The sequence below is a fragment of the Halichoeres trimaculatus genome, unplaced genomic scaffold (genome assembly GCF_033239565.1).
Source record: "Halichoeres trimaculatus isolate MK-OKI-2021-1 unplaced genomic scaffold, fHalTri1.1 fHalTri1_scaffold_2, whole genome shotgun sequence".
In the NCBI taxonomy this organism is placed as follows: domain Eukaryota; kingdom Metazoa; phylum Chordata; class Actinopteri; order Labriformes; family Labridae; genus Halichoeres; species Halichoeres trimaculatus.
Genome location: NW_027437180.1, coordinates 12,437,475 through 12,465,202, shown reverse-complemented (window position 1 = coordinate 12,465,202; position 27,728 = coordinate 12,437,475). Strand labels below are relative to the sequence as shown.

General features: G+C 40.2%; 1 protein-coding gene across 1 annotated transcript; it reads right to left on the bottom strand.

Annotated features, from left to right (window-relative positions):
* Positions 1–331: 331 nt before the first annotated feature.
* Positions 332–27,728, bottom strand: armh3 (armadillo like helical domain containing 3). Its single transcript, XM_074665027.1, has 26 exons — positions 27,577–27,728; positions 26,323–26,432; positions 26,162–26,218; positions 25,660–25,806; positions 25,296–25,403; positions 25,118–25,210; positions 24,957–25,031; positions 24,763–24,849; positions 23,475–23,531; positions 23,339–23,382; positions 22,768–22,828; positions 22,621–22,667; positions 21,865–21,940; positions 21,358–21,451; positions 18,821–18,922; positions 18,632–18,690; positions 18,409–18,474; positions 18,100–18,169; positions 17,721–17,781; positions 17,552–17,640; positions 15,153–15,235; positions 14,661–14,787; positions 13,145–13,220; positions 11,639–11,717; positions 5,051–5,167; positions 332–1,269 (listed from the first exon to the last, which is right to left on the bottom strand). Exons 2-26 carry the CDS (start codon positions 26,422–26,424, stop codon positions 1,177–1,179), a joined length of 2,070 nt encoding a protein of 689 aa, XP_074521128.1. The 5' UTR covers positions 26,425–26,432; positions 27,577–27,728; the 3' UTR covers positions 332–1,176.

Below are 27,728 nucleotides of genomic sequence, written 5' to 3'. Positions count from 1 at the left end.
AACAGAAAAAGCACTAATTCATTTCAGGAAACCAACCTTTATTTATAAAAGGAACATAAATATACCTACAAGAGTTAAAGATGAAAGAAATGTGATCCTACACTAGAGGAAATTGCATACTTCAGATCTGCTTCCAATCAGAGTTAACACTTGGGTGAACGTGGAGAAGAAAGAACCAGGATGAGATTAAACATATGAGTGTACCAATGTTTCCTTCAAACTAATTTTGACCAGGCTTTGTTTTAAACTAACTGTTCCTTTAATCACATTCAGATTTAGTTCATTAATTCAGAAATACTAAAGGAGGGTGTAAGCCATGGTTTTGTTTAAAGAAAAAAACAGGATTGCAACAAAAATACAAGGTTTCATTAATTCAAAGCTCTTTCAAATGAATCACTTTTATCCTTCCCCTCAACACAAATGTAGATATAAAATACTTTTACATTTCTTTTGAACACATTAAGAATTGACATTCACACAAAAAGCATTCAGAGTTAATGCCACAATCCAAAAGGACATCCAGTAAGACTCAGACTCCAAAAGGCTCAGGGTTACCAGTACAGATTGTTAGTCAGAAATAATGCGCTATCAAAGCCTAAATCTTCAAAAAGAATCAGCAGAGGGTAAATCATAAACTGCTCTGTTTGACAGAAGAAGCCTCTCACACCATCATCATCATCATCATCATCATCATCATCATCAGAGGCAGAGAAGATGAGAAGGTGGGTTTAAGTGTTTAAAATGTCTGAACTCCCCAAACAACAAACTCTCAGGAATTGATTATAACAGTCCAGCCAGTATTACAGATTGCACATGAGAAAGTGGTGCCTCATGGGCACTTCAACTTCCTTAAAGTTAACACACACACACACACACATACACACACACACTCACGCATTTACAGCATGGATGAGCACATGTGTTTAGAGTCTGAAGAGTTCCAGGTCTTTTCTTAAGGTGCATCCAGTACGTCAACATGTCTGTCTGCTCCAAGAAGCTTTCCTTCACTCAGTCTTCAGGAGGCAGAGGAACAAAGGAGAGGCAAAGAAAGAAAAAAGGGGATTGTACTGGTTGACTGGTGTTTGTATTGTGTGTCAGAGTTTGTGTACAGGCCCACACGCACAAAAGTTAACCGTCCATGTCCGTCTGAAGAGAGGAGAAGGCTGAGTGTGTGTTTCATGAGATGGTTGAAAACTCTCTGAGTAAGATGTCCTGACTCAGCGTGTTCAGAGAGACATTCTTCCTCACATTCAGACTGATGGATCGAACCTGGAGACAAAACAAAAGACAGATACACACTTATTTTTACATGTTATGTTGACATGAACACATCAGCTCAGAGAAGTTTTAAAGTTTTTATCATGGCCCCAGCACTGATGTCATCATCCTGTAACCTCCGAACCAGAGGTGATACGGAGGGCCATGAAATGCTACGTCTCTGTCGTGGTTGACTCGTCAATCACACACAACTTAACTATGACCTCCCACATGTCTGAACAGGGTCCTCCACAGCTCTGAGAACAGATTCATGATAACTGAAGGAAAGTCTTGACACTGTTTAATGTTGACACTTCAAGGTGTGATATTCATGCTCCTGTAAAGTCTGTTCCTCAGTGTAAATGTTACACACTGTGATGGTACAAACTGACTTCCTCTGAAGAGCCTTGGATCATGTACACTCCAGATCAAACATTTTAAGACCAGTTGAATGATTGCACAAATTTATTATTTGCACTATTGGATCTTAAAAAGGCTCTAAGTGGAGTTTCAAAATGCAAAACAAGAAATGAGAGTGAGACAAAATAATATTTGAGTAAGAAATTTATTGAAAACAAACTTTCAACAGAACGACAACAAATATTAAAGCTGCAAGCAGCGTTAGACGGGTCCTCGGGCTCCTGCCAGTTTTCCCTCCAATGTGTCCAACAAAATGAGACGAACATTTTGCCGTTGGTTTCATCTCTCTACGACATTCCTAGCCCCAGTTAGGGCTGTTTTGCTGTGCATAGGTGGAAGTGAGCCTAATGGCTCTGAGAGAATATTATGGGATGTCAGGGAGTCAGTTGACACCATGGCAACGTATCCTCTGCTATGCTGAATGACATCACCAGCTGCATGCTTGGAATTCTAATTAGCGTGACAGACCCCAAACAGAGTGTGGAGGGAGAGTTTATCAGCCATCTAATGTAAAGAAATCCTCACAGAGTCCACAATTTTACCCCAATCTGTGTCAAAAATATCATATTTGATAGAAGGGCTTGTGAGGAATCCATTTTTGGCATTTTTAAAGCTGTACAAGTTATACTTTTTTCTCTAGAAGCCCTAATGTGTCACAAAACCAGTGGAAAAGTGCTAGAAATGGATTTTGTATTTTAGAGACATGTCTGAACTACTTGTCCTGTAGGCCACAATGTTGGCTAAATCTGTGTAAAAATATCATATGGTTGTAGGAAAATTTGTCAGGAATCCAACCATGTAATTTGTAAAGCTCTATGACTTTTAGTTTTTTGTCTAGAGGCCCAAATGCGGCACTAGTAGAAGTACTAGTAGTGAGTGTTTTGACCTGAAATCTTTTCTCCTCATCTGCTAACATGGAGAAATCCTAAATTGGCCAAAAGCGGTCGGCGACTTTGAGGGCTCGCCATTCGAAAACCGGGCCCGAAATAACAACTTCCCCCACAACTTTTGTAGAGCAGGGTCTAGTCTGTCATGTGATGGTATTTTCAAACATGTACCATTTTTGGTTTCAGAGGAGATAATTTTTGCAGAAAGGGTTAAAAAAAAAATAATAATAATTTTGTGAGGCAAATAGCCGGCTTACTGTTGGAGATAGGTCCAGGGTAGCAGCATATGATTTTTGCGTCTCGATGACACGAACATTTTGGTGTTGGTTTCATCTCTCTACGACATTCCTAGCCTGAGCTAGGGCCCTTAGCGTGTGCATAGGTGGCGCTATTGAGCATATTATGGGATGTCGGGGGTGTTGTTTGGTATCAAACAAAAATTTTGGGCGCATAGAACGTGTGTGCCAATTTTGGTGAGTTTTTGAGCATGTTTAGGGGTTCTAATAAGCGATTTACTGGAGTGCGGAATAATAATAAGAAAGAAACGGACGAAAAACAATAGTGCCCTCTGCCTTCGGCCGAGGGCACCTTCTAGCTCTTGCTAGAAGGTGCCTGGCTCAGGCCGAGGACCCTAAAAATTGGATTGGATTGGGTTGGAACAACGCTGCAGCTCACCTCACTCTTTGGGACCATCCTGCATTTTCCCTTGATCTAAATTGCATTGAGAACATTTGGAGATGGATGGAGGGAGGGAAGTTTATAGGGATGCACCATATATTAGTGTCAATATCAATATTGGCAGATGTTTGTCATTTTTTTAACATATCGGCATCTGCCAATGTGCAAAAGTAGGCCAATATTTACTCATTAGCTGCTGACCATTTTCAAAGCATCTTGAATGATCTTTCAAGACCCAAATAATATTGTTTTCTATGACCATGTAAACACCAAAACTACCTAAGAAGAGTGAACTCTCTTCTTTTATGTCTCTTTTCTTGTTTTTAATCTAAAACCAACATGACGCACTTTTTGATGGGGTTCATCTCGGGCGCTCCATCCTTTGATTTTAACTTTTTCACAGATTTGAGCTTAAGTGGAGTGAACTTGAGTTTAAAACATGTTATGCTGTTTACAATAATTGCCTGGTTGCCAGGAATACTGGCAAGTTTGATGTGTTCGTTTAGTCAGGATATTACATTGATTTGTGATCCTTCTTGAGATCCTTATTTGTGATTCAAAAGTTACTGTAAAGTAACACTGCTACTTTGGTTTTATGGTGGCCCTGTCACCTCCTTATTTGGAAGGAAAACAGGTTTGAAAATAAAGGGAGATATTGAAAAATTCAGTTTGCATGATTTTCAGTATGTTCAAAATTTGATCATCTAAGATTTTTTTTTAACCAATATTGATATTTTTAATTATCGGTCATCAGCCATAACAGCAATATTAATACCTGATATAAGTATCGGCCAAAATGTTCATATCGGTGCATCCCTAAAAGTTTACAAAGTGGTCATCAGTTGCAGTCAGTTGCTGCTCTCTGTGAAGCTATCTTCACCAGTTAAAGCAAATTTTCCAGCTTCCTGGAAACACTCGCATCAAGCATGCCCAAACAAATTTTTGACAGTGGAGCTACTCATTACTGAGTCCTATTTTTAAACTTTATTTCTATTTTAGGGGATTTCTGAGGGGTTTCGAGGGGTTTTGATCAGCTGATGAACAGCCTATTTTACTTTAATTGTTGTTTTCAAGAAATTTCTAAGTCACATTTTTTTGTCTCTCTCACATTCCTTCCTTTTGCATTAAAATTTAAGTTTGTGCAATTTACAACTGGTCTTAAGATTTTGATCAGGTGTGTACATCTTATTAATGGCAAAGTTTGCTGACTGGACAAGAGGTATTCCATTTGACTTAATGATAAAATAGTGAAGATCTTTCATTTAGTCAATAGAGATGATATTAGGAACTCAATCATGATATGAACTAGTGAGAACAGAACTGAAATCATGTTTGAAAAAAATATATATATAAACTTTGACTCTTTACCCTTTGGCTTCACTTTTGAGAAGCTCTCATGTTGTTCTTTGTTTAGAGTGCAAATAGCACGTGGCTTTAGGTGTTGTGAATACAGTGAAGAAATGCTACAGATGATTTCTGTCTTTCATGATAAAGAGCACAGACCACTGCAACAACTGTGTCGAGGCAGCTTTTTCTTCCTCCTTGCATTTTATTCAAAAGGAATTAAAAATCAGATTAGACTATCGTTGTCATGTGGCATGTAGTGTGAATCAGAGTCATACTGACATCCACTAGGAAAAGTCTCCCTCCTGTGTGTCACTGTTTGATCTTGAGATGCTGGTTTAGTTTCTGATCTCAACCCTTTGGTACAATTTGACTTTCAGCCTTCATTTATTGTCTTCTACTCATCGTATCTGAAACGAAACACAACAGATTTTCCAAAAGGACTTCCCCCCTCTGTTTCTTACCAGCTCCTTGAAGAACGCAGCCTCTTTGGGCTGCTCTGAGTATCTCTCAAACTGGTCCAAACCATCCTGCAGTTTAAGGGTCAGTGTGTCGTAGTTGGACTTTACCACCTCCAGCACCTTGTGGGTGAAAAAAACAGAGTTAATAGAGGACTGACATGACTCTCCAGCTCTAGATTGTAAAGAGGTTAATGCATTCTGACACCTGCAAGAAAAATCAGAGCCAAAGTGTGAGTCTCTACCTCAAGCACCAGTTAGGTTTGAATTATGGACTTTAGTGATGAGGATATTTCTGCAGCAGGAGGTCACTTAGGAGGACTCGCTTCATCAGTTTTAAGATCGGAGAATAAAAACAGCCGAGTCATTTTGTTAAAGTGAATGTATCGTGCTTTTAAGTGCACATTTGCCTGAGGTAAAGTCCAACTGAGATAAGGTGAGCTAAATCAGAGCTAATTATGCGGAGATTTTCCACACTCCCACCCCGTCCGTCCCCCCATTAATCTGTGAAATAGCCCCCAACCAGACCTCTTCCATTAGTTTATGAATGTCTGCGCTGCATGAAGCATCCACTGAGAGATGCATGAGCTGAACTCAGTGGAGCCTCACAGATAAGCTCCGGTAACGCCTATACTTCTTCAACAGCCTTTCATGTGAGTGTGAACCTATGAGAAGGCTCATAGTTTATGCACACACAGCGTCATATTGTGCTTTAGCTGTGACAGGTAAATCAAGCAAACAGCTGACACACCATGCAAAAATTTATGACGAGAGTGAGAGCCGAGGAGAGCATTCTTCATGTTTTTTTATTTCTAATGAATCTACAGCTCAGCTCTGAGCTCTTGTTTTTATTTCAACCTCTCATACGACATGAAAAATTCATCCCCGTCTTTCTGCCTCCCCCTCTTTTCATCATCCTCCTCTCTTGGTGAAAATGTTGGGGCATGTCTGAATAAAAACCCTTATCATGTATGTGCCAAGATTCTTACACCACTCAATGAAGGGTAGAAAGGGCAGAAAAGAGGAAAGTAGAAGAAGGGAAGGTATGATGATTGGTTGGAGAGACAGAAAAAGAGAGTAAAGAAGAAATAAAGAAAAGGTTAAGAGAAAAAGGAAAGACACACACGCACACATATACACACACACAGACTCTGCTGGGCAGGTTTCTGCATCGCTGGGCAGACATGATTACATGCTCACAGTTGTCACTGTGTTTATCTTGAAGCGTCAATAAAAAGCAGCCTGTGCTGAAGTGAGTGCATGTTGGGTCTCTGGTATTGTGCTGTGTGAAAGAGAGTGCACAGCAACTCGTTTTAATGCAGTGTGTATCTGGAGGCATCTATCTCACAGTGTTGCTTCCCAGGGCGCAGATACTCTAGGCAGATGGTTGCTGCTGTGACTGGACATGTGAGGTAGAGCCTGACACGGGAGTGGATTTTCACTACTGTCCCATCCCGCTTCCACAGAAATTATTATTTAACACTGGTAACGGATTACTTTCAGTATGGACTGATACCCAAAGCCCAGGCATCGGTATCGTACCAGAAAAGTTGGATTGGTGCATCCCTACATACCATGCCATTGAATATTGCACTCAGGTTTTGTAGCGCTATTTAATAAATGGCTTGAAATTGAGAATGTTTTGTTTGTTTTATGTTTTACTATGCTGCCTACTGTATCAGTATGGATCAGGTATCTTCAAAATTAAAGGGATAGTTCAGTTTTTTTGAAGTGGGGTTGTATGAGCTCTATGTGACCTCTAAGGACATTAGATTCAGTAGAAAGTTGTCTCCTCTCCCTCAGTAAGACACAAACTGTAATCGATGGTGACGAGGAAATAGATGCTAACAGGGAGAGACCGTACCAGATTCAAAGGCTATTTTCTCTGCCTACAAGAACTAAAATCAAAAAGTAATACCACAGTTTAAGAGTACGCTACATGAAATATTTTTTAAGTGCATTAAGTCTTCGGAAATATAAACATTTATCCAGACCTAACTAACTGGTCATGTATCCTTCCGCGCAGCGCTAGTGTGCTCCGTCCCCCCTCCTCCTTTCAGCTGTAAGGAATGTAAACAAGCTATGCTTCGGTTGCGCCGGTTGTAGCCTCATGTAAGTTTGATCAAGTATAGAAATTATTTTGTTTATACTCTTAGGATTGTGAGGCAGCGTAGGAAATTCGGAATGAGTGACTATGACAGCGACGATGAAGTTCCATTCACTTTGGAACCAAAAGGATACCTGTATGAACCAGCTGCCATCTGTAGCAGCTCTGTGTGCTCCGGTTCATACAGGTATCCTTTTGGTCATAGTCACTCATTTTGAATTTCCTACGCTTCTTCACAATCCTTAGAGTACAAACAAAAGAATTACGATACTTGATCAAACTTACACAAGGCTACAACCGAAGGCTACAGCCGGCGCCCGAAGCATAGCTAGTTTACATTCCCTACAGCTGAAAGGAGGAGGAGGGACGGAGCGCACTAGCGCTGTACGGAAGGATACATGACCAGTTAGTGAGGTCCGGGTAAATGTTTATATTTCCGAAGACTTAATGCACTTAAAAAATATTTTATGTAGCGTACTCTTAAACTGTGGTATTACTTTTTGATTTTAGTTCTTGTAGGCAGAGAAAATAGCCTTTGAATTTGGTACGGTCTCTCCCTGTTAGCGCCTATTTCCTCTTCACCATCGATTACAGTTTGTGTCTTACTGAGGGAGAGGAGACAACTTTCTACTGTATCTAATGTCCTTAGAGGTCACATAGAGCTCATACAACCCCACTTCAAAAAAACTGAACTATCCCTTTAAATTTTAATAGATCGGATCAAATCGGAATGTATAAAAGTGTATCAGCCTATCTCTAGTTCCAACCCAAATAAGCTTCCTTGACTCTTGAAGAAGGATCAACATTTTTGGCTTCAATTTTTAAGCACCAGAGTTTTCCACTTGGCACCATTTCCCACGTCTGACCCGACATGCGTTTCCTCAGAAATGTAACACTTGCAATACTTGAGGGTGATGCTGAACACAAAGATTGCTGATTAATACCAAAGACACAAATCTTTCAGCTTCGGTAAAGTCAATAGATGCCAGAGTAAAAAAAAAAAAACATTGGCATCATCCAGCCACAGTCAGCTGCATTCAAAGAACAAAAAGTAGCTCCAGGGAGAACGGCCAACTCTTGTTGTGGCTGTGTAATTGCCGAGTGACACAATTACGCTAGCACACGAGTTTAGAAGGTCAGAGCAGCATAGTGTAACAAACTGACAATAGTATTGGCCTCACATAGACCCAACACACCACAACAGATAAGGCTTAAACGTAGACCTAGAGTTATTAGAGTAAAAGAAGTTGTGTCATGTGAAGATATAGAAACAGGACTGAGTGCATATGATGAGCAAGGCATGGTATGTCAGAGGACAGAGAGAGAAAATGTCAGGATTCACCCTTCATAATGAAACCAGGGGAACAGGAAGGATACAGACAAGAAGGACAGGCAGTCTGCAGCAGTGATACTTGAACAGCTCTTAAATGGATCAACTCATTACCTTTTCTGTTCTGCTCCATTATACAGGTTTGAGCTGTCATTACTTTTTGTCTCCGATGATCACAAAGATATTGTTTTTCTCAGGCAGAGGAAAGATGTGACTTGTCTTTTGTTCAGCTCAAATCTTTTGCTTTATTCATTCAGTTCTCTTCTGTCTCTGTCTTTTCTATTCTCAACTGAGCTGCATGTGTTTCAAGGCTGGTGATGAAGGCTGCTTAATTACATTTGAAAATATATTTTTATGAGGTAAGGTTGTTTTGATGCTGACGACAGTGGGGGGAGGACAAGGGAGCAGGGAGATAGAGACGGTGACGTTGAGTAGTCTGAGACTTGAGCCCTGACATCAGGCTGTTACAAAGGGCTTAACCCCGTACGTTAGGATGAAAATGGCTGCTAGAGTAAGGCCCCGTTTGCACGACAATGTTTCATCTGAAAATGCTAAAACGCAGTGAAAAAAATCTGTGTTCACACGGAAAAGCTGAGGGACTGAAAACGCTGTAGTAAGCATGCCAGGCCTGCAGGTGGTGCTATAACTGTGTTGTCCAGAAGCAGCTTTTGGGGGATCTCCACTGAAGTAGAGTTGAACCGATCATCTGGTGAATTTGGGGAATACTAAGTTAAAAAGTGGAGCAACAGATGCACATTTTGTATGAAGACAGTCAGTAGATACCGCAGATTGAGCAGCACAAGCACAACACAGTAGTTCGTGACGATTGTAACAAGGGTACTGTTGCCCTGTTGTATGCGTTGCTCCAAGTGGCGTGTGACGTCAGCATTTCCACTGAAAACGCCAGCTTACTGTTGACACGGCGACGGTGTTGGCAGCATTTCAGAAAAATCCCACCCTGGAGGCCGTTTTCAAAAGTTTGCGTTTTGGGTTGTTTAGTTTCCATGGATACGCGAGGCTGAAACGCAACAAAACTTTTGCGTTTCACCATAGACTGTAAAAAAAAAAAACTAGACGTCCGCTTGCTCGGCTCGAAGTGAGGTCTCCACAAAAACTGCTCCCCCTGGTGGCTGGCTGCAGTATAGGTTAAAAAATCTGGCTTTCCAGTCATTCCAGATGGGCTGTGGTCAAACTTTAAAAAATTAATACACCTCGTAGAAATGTTTCTCACGTCCGTTTGTTGTGGTGATTTGAAGTTATCATTTGGCTGCCTTGTATTCAAGTCCTCTTTTTTTCTGAAAAGGTTCGTTTTCATTAGTTATACGAGGTAAAAAACAAGGCTTTATGTAACATTTAACGATGATTGACAGCTGACGTTCTCGTGTATTGTTTGGGGATTGTAAAATATGTCGGAAGGTAGAGTCAGGAAGTGATTAGACTCTCAAAAGAAAAAAAATATATATAATTTTTGTCACCCAGCTCCACTCAGATTCTCTCAGAATCCCTCACCGTCTCTACTGCGCAGACTCTGGCTCCAAACTGTAGAATGGCAGCGCCTGTGACGGCGGTATTTTGGCTTAAAAACCATACAATGATAAATGGCGAGGCCACACTGTCCACTCTATAAACAGTCTTTGCATTTCACCCTCAAACTGTTGTCATGTAAACAGCCCCAAGAGTTGCAGCAAAATAAAGCCTGTGATTGAATATATTTCCCATTGCTACTGTTTGTTTGATCTCGCTGCTACTTTGTATGTTTTTCATGTTGTGATGTTTGGTGGTAGAGGGTTGGAAATGTGTTATTAATTTAATATCAATGTGTAAAATAGTTTTCTGGCCCAAGAAAAATTAGCCTGGTAACGTCTCCATTTTTTGTCATATGAAAAAGTTACTTGACCATCCTTCTAAGTAAATCATTCACACAAATTTTCATCTTTGCAGTTCTTGCTAATGAAAGGAGCTCTTAGATTGATCTTCCTTTCCTCACAATGAATAATATGAGGGTTGAATTTCTTTTCCAGCAGCAGAGCCTTTCTGTTGACATTGAATCAGTTAACGGGATCATAGCCCGGTCACTCCTCCAACACATTCCTTCTTTTAACGGTATAAAAAGAGTCAGCCAAAACCTACCACTTACAAAAACAAAATTATTCTATCTATTGTGTGTAATGGGTGTTAAATCACCAGAGGGAAATCATATAAAACCACTCAGCTCATAAGTCAACTTCTGCCTCCCCTCCCTGTTGTGAATAAATCTTTTGGATAAAAGCGGAGAGGTAATTGGGGAGTATAATGACCAGATCCATCACTCTCTTATCAGCCTGCAAAAAAAAAGTACAGACTCCTCCAGCTGGTTTTCCTTCCTCACTGGTTCAACATTAATGGTTCAGTTTTAAATGGAGCTCACAACACTTGCTAATGTGAAAATCAGTTTCAAGGTTTTTTTTTTCCTAATGATAGAAAAACAAGTCTAGTCGTCAGAAGTTGTTCTGCTGCTCATTATATCACATCTCACTATAAGATTATGTGTTTTTGTTTGTGGGACTCCTATTGTGTGGATTTTATCTTTTTGATGTTGCTTCACCAAGGATAGAAACTGACACAATTAAATAAGGTTAAACATATTAACACTTTGTATCTTTATCCTCTGTTGTTATGTGTTGGCTTTTAGTGACTTAACACGGAACACAAGGTGATCCTACTTTTTTCAGGTACATTTTAAAAACAAGAAAACTTTTCTCATATTTGGGTTAATACAGTAGTTAGCATTGCAGTGTTTTTGGTGCAGCTAAAATATGAATGTGACTGTATGCAATATTTGTGTATGAAAAGTTTTGCATCTTTTACGAACATCTGCCTGATCTGTGCGCAATGAATCGGCTGAGTTCAGACCTCAGAGGTCGGTGATAGCAACTAACGTCTAGTTCAGTCATTACGGCGTCATCTGTCTCTGCCACAGAGTCATGAGAGATGTTCTTAAATAAAATCCAGTGTTCCCCCCTCAAACACTGTGAATCTCCGAGTGTTCTCCATAGCACACTAAAAAATTCATCAAGATTTACTTTTGAAATGACATGAGCGATCTCTCGCACGAGCTACATCCAAATGGACAAAAGATACAGAAGTGTAAAAAGGGGGCAGTGTGTGTTGTGTTTACCTGTTCTTCCGACAGCTGGGAGATGTGGTTCACAGCGGCGTATGACTCTATTTTGGGGTTGAAATGGTTGATGATGGCCCTGAAAGACAGAAATGTAAATATTAAAGATGTGTTAGGCTTACTTTCAAACTTGAGAACTACATCTATTAATGTGGAGATAATCAGTGATGTCCCAGGAAAAGTTTTCACTATTTGTGTTGGGCCCCAGTTGGCGGCTGTTTAGTGTGATTTAATACAAGTTAAACTGATGTTATAAAGTTTTAACATGCCTCAGACTGAAAAGAATACTTTATAAAACTGAGTAAAAAAGCTGATATAAAACAATTAAAACAGACACGTTTATAAATCACAATCTTCATTAGCTGTGACACCCTCCTTTCAAATCACAAAACTGCTGCCTCTGGACATCCTCACTGAACAATACCGCTGCAAGAAGTAACTCCAAAGAAACTGAAGCTTCTGTAAAGTGATGATGCTGGTCTTTCCAGTCTGACGCCTGAGGGTGAGCTGCACCAACTTCTTCAGCACAGCTCATGTCATTATCCTGAATTTATGCTCACTTGTAAGACAGTGTTGTTGTGATGAAAAATTAAGAAGGCAGTGTTTATGAGGCCCATTTGGATCCTTTGTAGGATGAAAAATCAGATGGCTTGGATTGGAAATAGCTTATGATGTTTTTCTATTCAGCAATTTTTAGTGTGCCCCTAACGTGACTCCAGGGTTTTAGCCCAAAACACAAAATTCCTTCTTATTGAATTCCTTCACACGGAGAGGAAAAAACAGGAAGCTTCAGATGCAAAGTCAAATGTACTCTTCTCCAGAAAAAATATATATTTTTTTTTTCTTTACAGCTCAAATTAAGCCCATTTAAAAAAATGACTGTCAAAGGAAATGCTGTATTTTAGAGGGCATCCTATATAAGAAAGAATTTGGTGACAAAATGCAGAAAAGTCTTTGTTTTGTTGTTATTTTATATGGAAGCGGATTAATGTGGGAGTAACTGGGTCCCTCTGTGGGTTCTTTATGCCTCACTCTAATCTACTTTGTCAATATTACTCTTTCAATCATTTCCCGCCACTTCTCATCAGACTGCTTATTTAAACAGTCTGCTCCACGGGAGTGGGCGAATCCTGAGGGATCACCCTGCTCGACTGAAAGCCCTCAGGGTCCTCAAAGCCAGGGTGACCCTCAGAGAGTCATCCCCTCAGAGAGGATGGAGTGTAAGAGAGATTACAGGGGGAAACAGTGAAGCGGGAATGCTGAACGGGACGTGTATGGAGTGAGTTGAGTTGGGTTGTGAAGATAAAAGCTTAGAAATGATGAAAAAGAGGGGCCTTAGGGAGGGAAATGAAGAGTAGAAAAATGTCTCATAAATTACAGTTCAAAGACTTAATGGCATTCACTTTATTTTGACCTCTTTGATTCTGTGTAATCCAATGACTCTTTTCTCCTTGACATGGTGTATTTGTGTGTTCCCACTCTGTGTATCTGTGTGATCATACTTACCGAACATTGACGAGTGCATGTGTGACTTTGCTGGCTGCCTCCTTCCACTGGCCGGTGTTGGTTGATACTCTCAAAACTGGAAGGCAGAACAAGAACAGCATAAGAAACAAACACAAAGACTCGATGGAAGTCATCTCTTATCATCTGTCAGCTTTCAGTCACTAAAATTCACTCATATTGGCCTTTAAAGATGCTATGAGGAGGATCTGTTTTAATTGCACGCCGTTGCCACCTTCTGGCCCGGAGTCTTGGCACACTGTCATAAATTGCTTTTAGTGAGGTGTGTGTTTGTTTTAAATTAATTAAATGGAGATTGGATCAAAACAAATTTTCTTTGTTCAAGACATCTTTTTACTAGATACGACGCACCAAGGTAAGGTACTTATCAGTACAGTTACGCAGCTCTGCGGTTTGAAACCTGACATCAAGCAAACGTTGTAGCAACCAGCTATATGTTAGCCCAGTGCTCTGATGTATCTGTAGTTTAGTTTAGTTTTAGTTTAGTAGCTGTTTATATTTAATGCAGCTGGCAGTCCAGTGCTCTAAGACATGTCCATAATGCATAACGTTAGTAAATCCTGGTTAGCTGTGTCCTGCCAGTCATCTTCCAAGCAGAGCTAACATAACCTCACTCTTCATTTTACTGATAGACTCTCAAGTTTGAACAGACCACTGCAGAATAACTGCTGACTGTGGGTTGGAATGAACATTATCACAAACAGTTTAGCCCCTGTATTATAGAGTGATACAGCCCGAGCTAAAGACTAATTAGGCTTTAGCTTGTGCTGTATCACTCTCCTGTTTATCTTTCTTCTACTCTTCTGTCCTTTTCTGTCTGACAGTTAGGCTCCTGTGTCCACCATTACTACAAAATTAATCACAGAAATTGTTTTTAGCAGAGAAAAACTTAGATTTATCTCTTCTCACTACCAAACTTCGTCAGCCAGTGTGGTGTTGTCAAAGAAACCTAGACATGCCGCACATCAATCTGGTCCTGGTCAACCCGAACTGGAAGCTAAGAAGTAGCATTTTAAGATAACCTGTAACCAGCAATATTGGCGCTGATGATCTCATTTTAAAGTATGGATTATGATCAGGCAAATATCTAGAAGGGAGACTTTTTCAAGATGACTTTCAAACTCCTCACAGCCCCTTTAACTCAGATCATCCAACGATCTGTGAAATATTCGAGAACAATGTAACTTTTTACATCCAAAGGTGACATGATGAAATTAGGCATTTTTAGATCTCAGCACTGCTGCAGTTACAACAATAGTGCTGCTTTAGGTAAGTAATAAAGGATAGAGGGAAAGATACAAATTAGCATAATGTTTTGCTGGAGGTTATGAAATATTCATAAGGTCAAACTGCAAAGTAAAAACAAAGGAGCTCACTAGTGATCTATGTTATGAAGAAAAAGACCAGTCTTTACTCTAAACAAGTTTCTGACTGTTTGTGACGGCCACTTCTTTAGATAGTAGGATGAGAATGTGAAACTGTGTCACTGCTAACATACCCATACAGTAGAGGTTGTCAAAGACTTGGTGCATTCGTACAATTTCATAATACAGCTCGTCGTAGCTGTTGGAAGTGGGCAGGAACGTGTCACCGTATGTTATGAACATGTTGAACAGATTCACTACCTGGAAAAAAAGACACACAGCATGAACGACTCAATGCAGCTCTGTCTCAAAACAAAAGAAGCCAACAAGAAAAAAAGGGGGAATTAAAGAGAGTTTACACAGCAGGAGATTCTGCACAAAAAGCCTGCTCTGTGTCTCTTCTGACTGATAAGAAAGCAGTTTAGAGTCTGGAGTGTGATCTGAGACACACACACAACTAGGCTAGAAGCAGCACCCCGAGCACAGCATCTGGCTCTATTCTCAGTACAAGAAAATACACACGTCCCTTAGAAACTCATTTCCATTCTCTGGTGCACTTTGTCAAAGTCATGTCTGGATGATGTGTGAGTGTGTGAGTGTGTGTGTGTGTGTGTGTGTGATCTCACCAGTAAGGCCAGATGAAAGATGTTGTGCTTGGCCAGCAGTGTGGTCTCGTTTGACAGCAGGAACTTCAGCAGGTTGATGAGCGCTGTGCAGAGGGAGACATGCACACGGTAATGAAATAATCTGGAGTGTTGATAGTCGACGACACGCTGAGTCATGTGGCAGGAGTCTGCTTTCCTCTGTGTGTTTTTATTAAGGTGGATAATGGAAACACGGGAGGGGGGAACCTTTCAACACCAAATCGACTCTTGTGGAGTGAAAGAAAAGCCGTGAGAAGAACCAAAACGTGCAGGGAAAAGTTTTACCAAGGCTGGTACCAGGGCACTCTGAATGATGACAAACATTTTTATGACTTTGTTTTTTTGTTTTTCCCTCCTCTTCAGTCAGTTTCCTTTCTTCCACTCTTCTATCAGGATGTGCCATTATCATCACCATGAGGATAAGGTCAACATCATTCAGGGACTTCAGCTGATTATTGTTTTGATTAGAGGAATATTTACCCTAATGAGACTCAGTACAATGGTGCCATTACAGGCTGATATGTTATCCCACTGTGTGATAACAAGGCTGGAAGCAGGCCACCAGGATGGGCTGGCTTTCTTAAGAGACTCGTTATCCTATTTCAGTGATGCAAAACATTTTAAAAACAGCAGCCCTGAAGACTCCGGGAGTAAATTGGTTTTGTTTCCAGGAAGCAGGAACTATTTACGATACTGCACCAGGAGAAACATTTCAACTGTTTTCCATTTCAATTATGTAAATGTTGGGTCCAAAAACTTTTGCCAAAGCTGTGAGGGATAAATGATTTCTTTACAGTCTGGTGATGTAAATATCTTAATCCCTTTAATTACTGTTTTCAAAGTGAGTGAGGACAAGACACAAACTGTTTTTTTGAAACCATTCTCCCCTATTTTTATCAGCTGCAGTTGTTCTGTGAGCAAATAAAAAAAAGTGCTAGGAAATTGAAAATTTTGGCTGATAACGATATTGGATATTAATATTGCTGTTGTGGCCGATAACCGATATTTACCAATATCGATATTGGTAAAAAAAAAAAAAACAAACAAAAAAAAAACAATCTAAGATGATGTGTCGAGGTAGTTCAGAGAGAAAGAGCGATGGTGAGAAATGACGACCATGGAGAGGATCAAATGTTTTGTCTGTTTTTTGGATGAAAACAGGAAGACAGACAAAAAGAAAAAGAGTCCACTCTTCTTAAGTAGTTTTGGTGTTTACATAGTCATGGAAAACAATATTATCTGGGTCTTGAAAGATCACTCAAGATGCTCTGAAAATGGCCGTTAATGAGTAAATATCAGCCCACTTTTACACATCAGCCAATGCTGATATGTTAAAAAAATGACCAACATCAGCCGATATTAATACCAATATATCGTGCATCCCTAAAAAAATGAACTCAAATCAATTATTTTTATATGTCAGAACATTTGAGGGTCAAAACTCAACAAGATTACAAGTGGCTTTACTCTTTTGAGTGGGTTAAAAAGTGGCGACAAAAGCATAACATTAAACTGAACAACTTTGGTAATCTGCAGTGTTTTCAGAGACGGCAGAGTTGTAGCTGATGGGATGTTTGCAGTGGCAGCTGGTGAAGAATATTCTTGATGGGGCTGGACTGTGCCCACTAGAGAGTGACGCAGGAGTGGATTTTCACTCCTGTCCCATTGTCCTAGGCCAAAGTAAAATCTATTATATATTAAATATATTTATTGTCTTTCTTGTTTTACTTTTGTTGCTCATGTGCCGGCTGATTTTAATGTCTAGCGGACTGGTACAGTTTTTTTTATCTGTAGTTTTTCACTCAGAGATCTCCTCTCAAATGAATTTTGGAGAAGAGAGCTCATGGAAATGTTCACAGTGTCAGTGTTCATCATTATCAGTGCCATCAAACTTCAACCACTGAGGCTAACTGAATATACCTGAATTCCCTTTTCAGGGATTATTGTCTACAACACTCATTGGCCAAACTGATAGTAATATGGGCATATCTTGCCCCACCAACAGTCCCTTATTGACTCTTTGTCTCTGTTCTATAGACGGTGGAAAAAGCGCCCCTAGCCTCTCGTTTACTGTCCACATTTCAAATGAACTTTAAATAAAACAATTTTTAAAAATGCTATGCTTTGGACTAGGGTGGACAGCATCCTCTCTATTGGCCAGCTGCCACTGGATGTTTGTGTCAGACCAGTTTAAGACATCAGCCTATCAAACCACAACCCTCTAGTTCCTCACTTTTTAAAGCACTACAGCAACAGCTGCTCTAACTTTTGTTCAAATGCATTAAAGCAAATTTATAAATTAAATTCTCAGATTCCTTAAAACAGAAGCCCCTTTTCACCAAACACATCTGATATGACAAAAAAAAGTGAGGCGCCCGTACCTGACCACAGCTCTCTCCAGGTGTACTGTAACCTGATTCTGCACTTCTTCTGGTAGCACAGCAGTTTGTGAATGATCTGCACGCAGCGCCTGCAGAGAAAATAAAAGCAGAGTGAGGGAGCTGGATGAAGGATCAGACTGGAGAATGATGAGTGTGTATGTGATCTTACAAGTATAGATCCATGGGGAAATCCTTCATCATATGGGTGACAATAAACTCCACCATCAGGTCTAAACAAAGGAAGACACAAAGACACAAATATAAGATAGACACAAACAAACAAGTGTAGAACATATTTTTAAAGCTTGCCTGCTACCCCTAACGAATCAATCCAGTCCACAAATTAAAATCAATCCTAAAAAAAAGAGTTTCAGTTATGTGTCAGATGTCTTTCCTTCAAAAATAAAACATAATTGCTGAACAGTATTGACAAACTAAATTGATAAATACTGATATCATGAAAAACAGCATAAAATCAGGAGGTACATCAGAGTTAACAGTTTCAAAACTGAACCTGCGTCACAGCTGCTCTAACTTGCTCCTCCTACCTAGAACTGCACACACCAGCGGCCGTGAAGGGATGTTCTTGTCCACTGCTTTTTTTCTGTGTCTCATGGGCTAAAACAAAAAAATACAGAATTCAAATACTCTATAAATGTAAAATATCACATGAAAGCAAAGTCAGTTTACCATTCAGCTTAATTATGTACAGAAAAACTGATGTGCCCTTGCCTGAAGAATGCAGAACTAGTAGATAGGAAAAATCATAGAAAGGGTATTTTCTCCCTTTACAATACGAATAGAAAAAAAAGACTCCTCACTGTTTTATTTTGTCACATTTCTAGTAAAAGACTCACCATTCTGTGGAGATTGACTCTGAAATTCATGTTGTCATCATGGAGAAAGGCATCAGCATACTGGTCCTATCACACACACACACACACACACACACACACACACACACACACACACACACACACACACACACACACACACACACACACACACACACACAGATACAGTTAGAATAAAGAAAATCTTTGTGAGGAGAAAGCGTCAGAGCAGGGTCTCAGCTCTTACCTCAGCTATGCAGGTGAGGATGATCAGGCACAGTCTGGCGCTGTTGAGGCGATGCTCGTCTGAAGACAAAGAGTTAAAAAAGGACTTGAGTCATTTGCCTACTGTGCAACACTATGTGAGAAAACTTCAAAAAAGTGAAAGAATGAAAGTCACAGGAAAGTGAAAGAGGGAGAGGATGTGGATATTCACCTTTAGTGTCCTGCATTACAATGGAAGCGTATTTCAAGAAGGTGATCAGCAGGTTACTGGTCTGCAGGTTGGGATCCAGAGGCAGCTCTGGGTTGTTCATCACTGAGGAATGGATATACTGTTAAAACTTAAATCAAGCATAAAGTACACAAAAAGACAAAAGTGGAATAAAAATTTGAGCCACGGAACTGTTGGGTCAGTTATTGAATAAATAATTTTGACCCAGTTACCTGAACCTGAACTGTATGCTCTTAAAGAAGAAAACAGCTGATGCCCTTTACTGTGAATAGAAAGCTCACTGAGGCATACAACTGCTTTACATTCAGGGAGGTCTTTGTTCTGTTACTGTAGCTTTCTGTCGCGCAGCTTCATCCATTTTAAAAATCTCTGCTCTCTCAAACACAGAAACATGATAAGGTCATTTCTACCCCCTCATTTGGTCGTTGCATCCTCTGATCAGTGCTGCACCAATGATTTCACACTGTCAGGAAACGTTTAATCACACAGAGCTGTGAAGATATATTCCTGACATGTCATTGCATGGCATACTCGTGTGTGTTAAAGTGCTCCTGATCCTCGGTAGTCCTCTTAGAGCTTGAGCTCCCATGACGAGGTGCAATGCACGCAGCATGTCAAACATTCATCTGTGTTTAAAGCTGTGGGTTAATATTTTATACTGAGAATGGCAATGGTAGGAGACCAAGCCCAAGATAGAAACATGCACCTTTTAAAAGTAACAGTGCATGCACATGACGAATGACCTGATTTCGAACATGTTGGCAACAATGGTAACCTCTGGAGAAGTCTCTTGGGATAAACGTGTTCTTACATTTGAAGAAATAAAAATAAACACTTGAGATGTTGTTAAAATGTCACTATTAAGACGTAATAATCCAGACTAGATGTGTCATTATTCAGCAGATAATCTTTAAACTCAATATTTGAAAAAGCAGCTGTCGAAGGTTCACGTGTGCCTCGAGGCAAGAGTGAATGTGAATCACCTAGTTTAGAGGGAGTTTTTAAAAATGTATATTTATACAGTTGGAGTTGATACGAGGTGAAGCATGCTTGCTTTTTGTTGCCAGAAATAGCTCGAGTTAGAGCTCCATTGTACTCCCCTTTGGGTGTCAGATGAATATTTTCAGTGTGGTTAACTTCTGTTCAGAGATGGAGCTGGGACTAACAGCATGCTAACACGTCACCAAAGCTGTTCTCCCTTGTAAGTTCAGGTTGCCTACAAGACGACTTAAAGGTCCCATATTAAGCAAAAATCACTTTATTAAGTCTTTTAGTGAAATTTGTGGGTCTTTGGCTTTCCTCCCAGCCCACAATATGTGATATTCAATGAGAACACCTGCACTAAGTAGTGCTTGTGAATGTAAAATCCTGACCTAAGACGAGCTGTTTGGATTTTGGGAATTTGCCGACGTCAGCGATTCCCTTTTTGACCAATCAGGAGCAAGTCTGACCTGTTTGGTCCACTGGTGCAGATACCCCGAACCCACCACCCCTGTCACCGCTCCTCGAGAGGGGAGGAGAATGGCAAAGTTGAAGAGCCATCACTGCTTTGTTTTTGGCTGTAAACAGCCACACAGTTCCATGCACAAGCTTCCCATCTGGGAAGAAGACAAGACTGAGTGGCTAGAGTTCATTTATCAAGGAAATGTGCCAGCTACACTCAGTAAAACTGTGCATGTGTGTGCTAGTCACTTCACGGCTGACTGCTTTTCCAACTTTGGACAGTACAACAGAGGGCTAGCGAACAGACTGGTCCTGAATCCATGTGAGTATTTTAAATGCTGTGTGCTGTAGAGCTGATGTAAGGGCTTTTCTTCAGTGTCCCCCTGTCTCTGTGTTAGCCTCAGGATGCTAACTTTAGCTGAGGTTAGCCTGTTGTATTAGCCTGTAATGTTACAATAAATGAACTTCGCTGTTTTCTAAATATTGTACACTCAGAGCTCGTGGCACCGCTCTCAGTGACGCGGAAGAGCGGGGCGGTATCAGCGGTGGCTCATTTACATATGAAGGCCACGCCCACTAAATCAGAGCGTTCTGAACAGAGGGGCTATGAGAGCCTGGAAACAATGCTGCTGTGCTTGATTTATTGGCTTTTTGGACCAAAACATGTTACCACCATTTCATGAAGACATCACTGATCCATATTAAACTGCAGAAAAGGAGCAGAATATGAGACCTTTAAAGTAGAGGCCACTGTTCAAGGCTGTTTGCTGCTCAAACATTTACAGAGACTGAAACCTGATGGAGCAACACAGTCTCTAAACACTGGAGAGGTCTGATGATTAACAGATGAGCTTAAGCTGAGAAAACTTGAGTTTAAATAACCCTGCTCCCACTTAACGATTTCAACTCAACCCCTCCTCATTGAAGAATACTCAGTTTTAAAACTCTGGGATGGAGAAATACGCTGAATACAAAATTGAAAAGCAGTCCTAAAATGACAATTATTCATGTAACAGATGCACAACATGAGTTTCTGGCACTGTGTCTAAAACATACTGAGGAGGTGTCTGACTTACTGTCGAGGGAGGGTGGCGTGGTACCAAGTGGTGTTGTGGGTGTGGTTGGAGTCGGGGTGCTGGGTGTGGTGGAGATATTGATCTCAGGGTGGCTCTGTTAAAAAACAAAGACATGTTGTTAATACTGAAAAGCTCTTTCTTGGGAAGGAAAATCCCGCAGGGTCACAGAGAAAAACACTTGCACAGTAAAAGAACATTAACAATTTAAAATATCATTCATCCAAGATTTGTGACAGCTTGGATAAAACTATTAAAGATGAGCAGCTTCCACTACGGCTATCTTTAGTTAACTCCTCACAAAATGTAAGAAACCGCTGAGTGTCACAGATGATGTCCTGTCATAGTTTCACACAACACAGACCATTTACAAGCCTGCAGTCTCTCTAGTTTGGGAACATTTACAAATATCTGGGTAAAAGTTGTTCCACTAGTCATCGTTTGCGTTTTATGACATTGAGAAAAGGGTGAGCCGGTACGCCCACACAGAGAAGAGGTCGTAAATCTCACCTGTGCTAATACAGTGATGAAGTTGCGGTTAAGGTGCACAGCTTCATAAAGCGCCAACAGAATCGCTTCATTTGTCCTTGAGAAGAAAGTTGTAGTTAGAGTCAAGTTGCTCGTTCAGAAAAAGAAAAACTCTCAAACTTCACACAACATTAAACCAGGAAGGAAAAGGCTTCATGCTTTGATGCAGTCAGGCTCAGGAAAGAAGCGAGGGCCAGTATGGTGTCCAAAGTTTATCAGCATTTGCCTCAGCAGGTCATTCTTTTAATTTTCTGTTTCATTAGCTACTGCATAATGTAACTTATGCATCATTTCTAAATCACTGACATTACACTTTTATTTCCAGTTTTCACCACCACTTTTTACAGTCATTTGTAGGACGATGTAAAGTGTTGCTAACACAGGTATTGATGCTTTGATCAGTTTTTGATACTAAATGTGAACAAGTTTTCATCCTAACTGGCCTAAAGTCGGTCACAAAGACACCAACCTGCAACATTTCACAAACAGGAGAGGGTGAACAACAATGCCCTCAATATAATCTTTAAAATTTAATGATGAAAGACGATGATACAGGCTGAGACTTACTGTTTATTATTTTTGTGCTTTTTTCTACAGGAGGTGAGTTCATTTGAGCTAAGACTAACAATCAGTTTAACACATGGAGAACAAAGACCCACAGCCACGACCGATGATTTCAGCCAAACTATTCCATCATGTGTGACTGATGACAAAGAAGTTAAATGGCTTTTTACTTACTGTACAGAGAGTTTCTCATCAGCATCTGCTATAAACATGCTCCCCACCTGTGTACAGAAAGCTCACACATCAGCATGGTGCATGGATATTGAATTCATTAAATTGCAGATAAAGAAATCTGTTAAAAATGTCTCTTATTGTAAGTACCATGCTGGTGAGGGTTGAGAAGAAGCCTCCCTGGTTCTCCTCTTCTTTGTCTTTGTACTGCCTAAAAGAATGAGAACAGACAGGAAGTGAGGTATAATTAAAAAGTGAATAAAATGAGAAATAAAATGAAGGCAGTTAAGTCTGTACAACATCAGAGACAGAGATTTATGGTTCCACTTAAACACAGCACTTCCACCTTAACACACATTTCCCTAACATCTCCTTCTACTGCCTGCTATTTATTATCTAAGGAGTATTCAGTTCAAACACAGAAACAATGAACTATACAGAGACACCATCCATCACTTTGATGCGTCTGTCGACACACACAGACTTCACAAACAGCATTTTAATTTCCAAACCTCTGCCTCATCCAAAAAGCATTACTGACGGACAAAGAAAGCTGTCAGATATAAATAACCCAAAGAATAAAAAAAGGCCTGTTTTATTCAGGAGAGTGGAAATAGAACATTTGCAGAAGACATCAAACTCAACTGATGACGCCAGCAGCCTCAACCCACTGTGGCACACATCAAAAAAAAAAAAAAAGAAAAGCATTTTTAGATCTTACCTGTTATATTCTGTCAGAGCTTGGTGGACAACCATTCCCATTCCCTGGGAAAGAAACATGCAGGGTTTGAGTCAAACCTGTGATGACCTGTCTGACATTATATCAGCTCATCATTATTCTTCTGTTTTATACTTACATCAAGTGTCGGCTCATCATCCACAATGGAGAGCTTTACGATGTATGGGTTCACAGACTGAAAATCAAAACATCAGAGAAATGAGATATCATTAGGACTTCATCACAAATGCAACACTTAAAACTTCACTGAAGCTGTCCAATTATATAAACATGAAGCTTTGCTTTAACTTTGGGTCTCCTTTCGCTTGTCAACAAGCTGCTTTCCTGTCAACAAACAAGGAGGCAGGGCCTGTGACTTTGGATGAATGTCTACTCCATCCTCAGGGTGAGTGCTATTTTTCCAGCTGCAGCATTGATGAAAACTTAAAATGTGTTGAACTTGAACCGTCTTTGAAATGCACATTCTTTCAGAGTGAATCAAAGGCCAATGTTTGTGCTGCTGCCCTTCATGCTTATCCATGCTTTTTATATGAGGATGAACTCAAAAACTCAGTGCCCCTCCCTTTATCCTGCCTCCCACACTGACTGTTATTATTCCAAAAAATAACTGGAGAGGTGGGTGGACTGGAAATCATTTCAGAGAGCATTTTTTTCTTTCTGTCATCAAAATAATAGCCAAGTCGATCTTTTGAGGTACACAGGGCAGTCACAAGTTTCAAAATCTACCTTTCAATTTCAATTTGCCAACAAGCCTGCTTACAACAAACAGGTCTTTATCATCATAGTTTATTTCAGTGTAACAGTCAAAAGGTAAGTTTAAGTGTAAAAGGTCAACATGCCAGTTACAATACTCAGACATATGGTTTGAAAGTTCTCTTATACTATCCTGAGGAAGTTCTTAAAAATGTTAAAAATGAAGCAGCTTTTGAAGAAGATGTGAGAAAGTCACTTTATTCAGTGCAATATTTTTAACATGCTTTCAGCCTGATAAGAATACATTTCTCAGTTTGAATGTTTAAGATGTGGTTTGGATCAAGTGTTGTTACGAGACTCCTTAAATGGTCTTCAAGGGATGAATCAATCTTCGTTAGCATCCAAAATGATTCTGATCTGTTCTGCCTTTGATCCAAATAAACAAACTAGAACACTAGTTTGATATCACTTTAAGTAAAAATGGATTTGCCAGATTCAACTCCCACAAACATCCTGTTTAAGTGATTTTTGTTTTGTTTCTTTTTACCAGCAAACCACTCTTAATTGTGAATATTAAAGCAAAAGTGCTTTGTGGGTTATGTTTGGTCCATAACTCAATCCCTATCTATCACTTTAAAAAAATCAGGAGCTTTTTATATTTGTTCCTGCTGTTGAACAGCCAGATGTATAATGTGAGTGTTACATGCTCTTACCTCATATTTCCTGTAGTTGACCAGCAGGGCCAGGAGAACCACAGCATCATAACCATGCTGCCCTCTACTGGACACATCTGACAAAATCTGAGGACAGGAGAAGAGGACAGCAGAGATGAATGAATGTGGAGAATGGCAGTTTTAAATTACCCTTCTTAAATTACAGAAGTCTCATCCCTTTGAATATGACGTACCTGCAGAATAGCTTCAAAGATGCTGTTGATCATCACATATTCCAGTATGGTGTTCTGGCTAATATTGTCCGTGACCTGTCAACACATTTTTCATATTCATGATTCCCTCAAGTCCTCCACATCATTATTAATCCTTCTCTTTCTTATATTTCCTGTCTCACCGTCACAAGACACAGCAACAGTTTCAGACACAAGCTCTTCAGACTCTCTGATCCATCTCCACACAGAAGGCTGTCCAGTCTCTCCATCAAGTCCTGCAGGGAACAGAAGATGACACATCACATCACATGAAGAAATACAAACCTTTTATCTGTCTTTCAAGAAATGTTCAACACATACCTTCATTCTTTGTTCAGCCTTGTCAAACCCCATCAACATGTTGATGATGTCAAAGCCAGACGCTGACTTGTTCTTCTGGTGAACCCCACGGAAAAGTGCACAGAGAGTCTGAAGAGGGAGGCAGAAGGCAAGGGTGAGTACTAGAAACCCCAAAACAAATGCTTCTCATTTTTAAGTCTCTGTGAAAATAGTAGGTTGAAACAAAACTGTTCAATGCAATGCACATTAGAGGGGGCAGATATTTGAGTAATGTTATAAAAACACCAAGCATAATCCAGGCCAGGGTAAAAATCAGTTGTTGTTCGATGTCATCCTTAACTATAAAACAAATTAAGCATTAAACCACATTATACTAAAGCTCTACCTGCAGGGCATTGACCACTTTAATCTGGTGCTCCTCTCCCAAAGCTTGAACACAGTGGTGGAACAGAGAGTTGATGTTGTCCTGGATCCGCTGAACCTCCTCCCCATCCACACTCTCCAGCTTTGACTCCAGGTACTCCAGATTTACCTGAAACATGGTGGACAGATGTTGGTTAGTAAAGAGGTTACATGCAAAGGAGGAGACTGCACTGTTGATACTCATAAATACTATGATGTGTATTTAAAGACAGTTTTGCTATAACCTCTGTTCATAACAGCTTCGGCTCGGGAAACGCAAAAAGAAGAACAGCTACAGACTCTCCATGCATAAAGCTCTATTGTGTCTCATCTCTCCAAACAGGGCAAGGGGGGTTCAAAATGAGCTTAAAACTTAAGATTATGAGGCAGAGTGTTATTATTGACATCAGCGTTAATTGTCTTGCTATGATGAATGAATCTGGAGCCTTTAAAGAAAAAGAAGAGTAGCCTCTGCTTCATTTTACCTTCATGAGAAACAGTTCATCCCAGAAGCGAGGGTTGCTTTTGGCTGGATCCTCTTTCTAAATCAGCGAACAACAGAAAACAGACAAAACTACATTAAACTCTTTCAACATTTTTCTTCCTTTCTTTAATTTCCATCACAGTTTCCCACTGTAATACTTACCGCAAAAATCTCATCATACATCAGCACCACCTTCTCTTTCAAGGGTTTTTTAGAGGATGAGGTCCTCCGCAGCAGCCCTGCTTTCTTCTCCATCTGAGACATGACTGAGTCTAGAGATAGAGAAGCATGAGATATAAACAAGGATTAAGGTGGGTAATGTTCTGTTTTTTTGCTATGTAAATTAAACAAAGCAAATCTGACAAAAAGGATTTGGTGCACTGTTCATGGCACTTACACATGGAAAAGAGGAAGAAAAATGAAGATGAGGAAATAAGTCAAGCAGTCTGACAACTTGGCACATAAATCAATTTAGAGTGGTTTCAGTGAGGTTTCTGTTGGGTTTTGGCCACACACACATTCCTAAGAAATCGATTTTATTGATACATTTGTCACTGAGCACATGACTCATGACTTTAATTGCAGGTTGCTACCTATTGTTATTAGCCAAGAGTTACACAGTCATGACTGAGAGCTCTTTAAAGGCTACTCCCTTTACTGTGTAACATATGTGGGCCAGTCAACAAAAGCTGACACCTGTTGGAAAGCACATATCCAGTGTTAAGGAACATTTTTCTTGCTTTTGTGACTTAAAATATCGAAAAAGCAACAGTTAAGCAATAACTCCAATGAGGGGACAAAGCTGAAGCTCTACAGGCTGAGTGACAGATTGGAGTAGTGTGATGTGTAACTGTTAGACATAAACCTGGGTTCATGGAAGATACAATACACAACATCATGGGGGAAAACGGAGTAAAACACGTTAACAGTTAGGACGTGTGCGTAGCTCTTGTTGACTTAGTAACATGGCGTCATGCTTTCATGGTTATTTAACGCCGACACTTGTCCAAGTTGTTCAGTCTTGACGTTACCAGGTACTGTGTGCAGTTTTCTAGCTAACTCTAGCTTAGGTTGGGTTGGGCTGCTAGCTCTTGAGCTACCTGACCTACCGTTGTTAATTTATTACTGGGCTTAACTTGCTTTTATCAGGACTATTGTGAACTTACTTGCGTGAAAAGCATATATTTCAATACAGTTTACACTCGAGGTTCGCTTAATGTGCTAACACATTGGCTCATTGAGCGTTCTGTTTTCGCAGCTAAGGCTAACGCTAGCATACCTGGCTAATGTCTGGCAGAGAGGAGTGATAACTTGAGTTAGCTTCAGTGATCTGATCCCAAGGTTTGATCCTTGACAGCGTTGTTGTGTAAAATATCCATGTAGGTGCAGAGAAGTGATTAGTATCTTTTTTCTTACCTCAATTGTGGTATTAAATTTATGTCGTTGTGAAGTGCATGAATTCTTGTGACAGCAGCACTAGCCTGTGGTAGCATACTACTGCTATCAACAGCCTCCTGATGCTCTTCAGGGTCCTAGTGCCCCAAAGGTGGGCCGTCTGCTTCACTGTG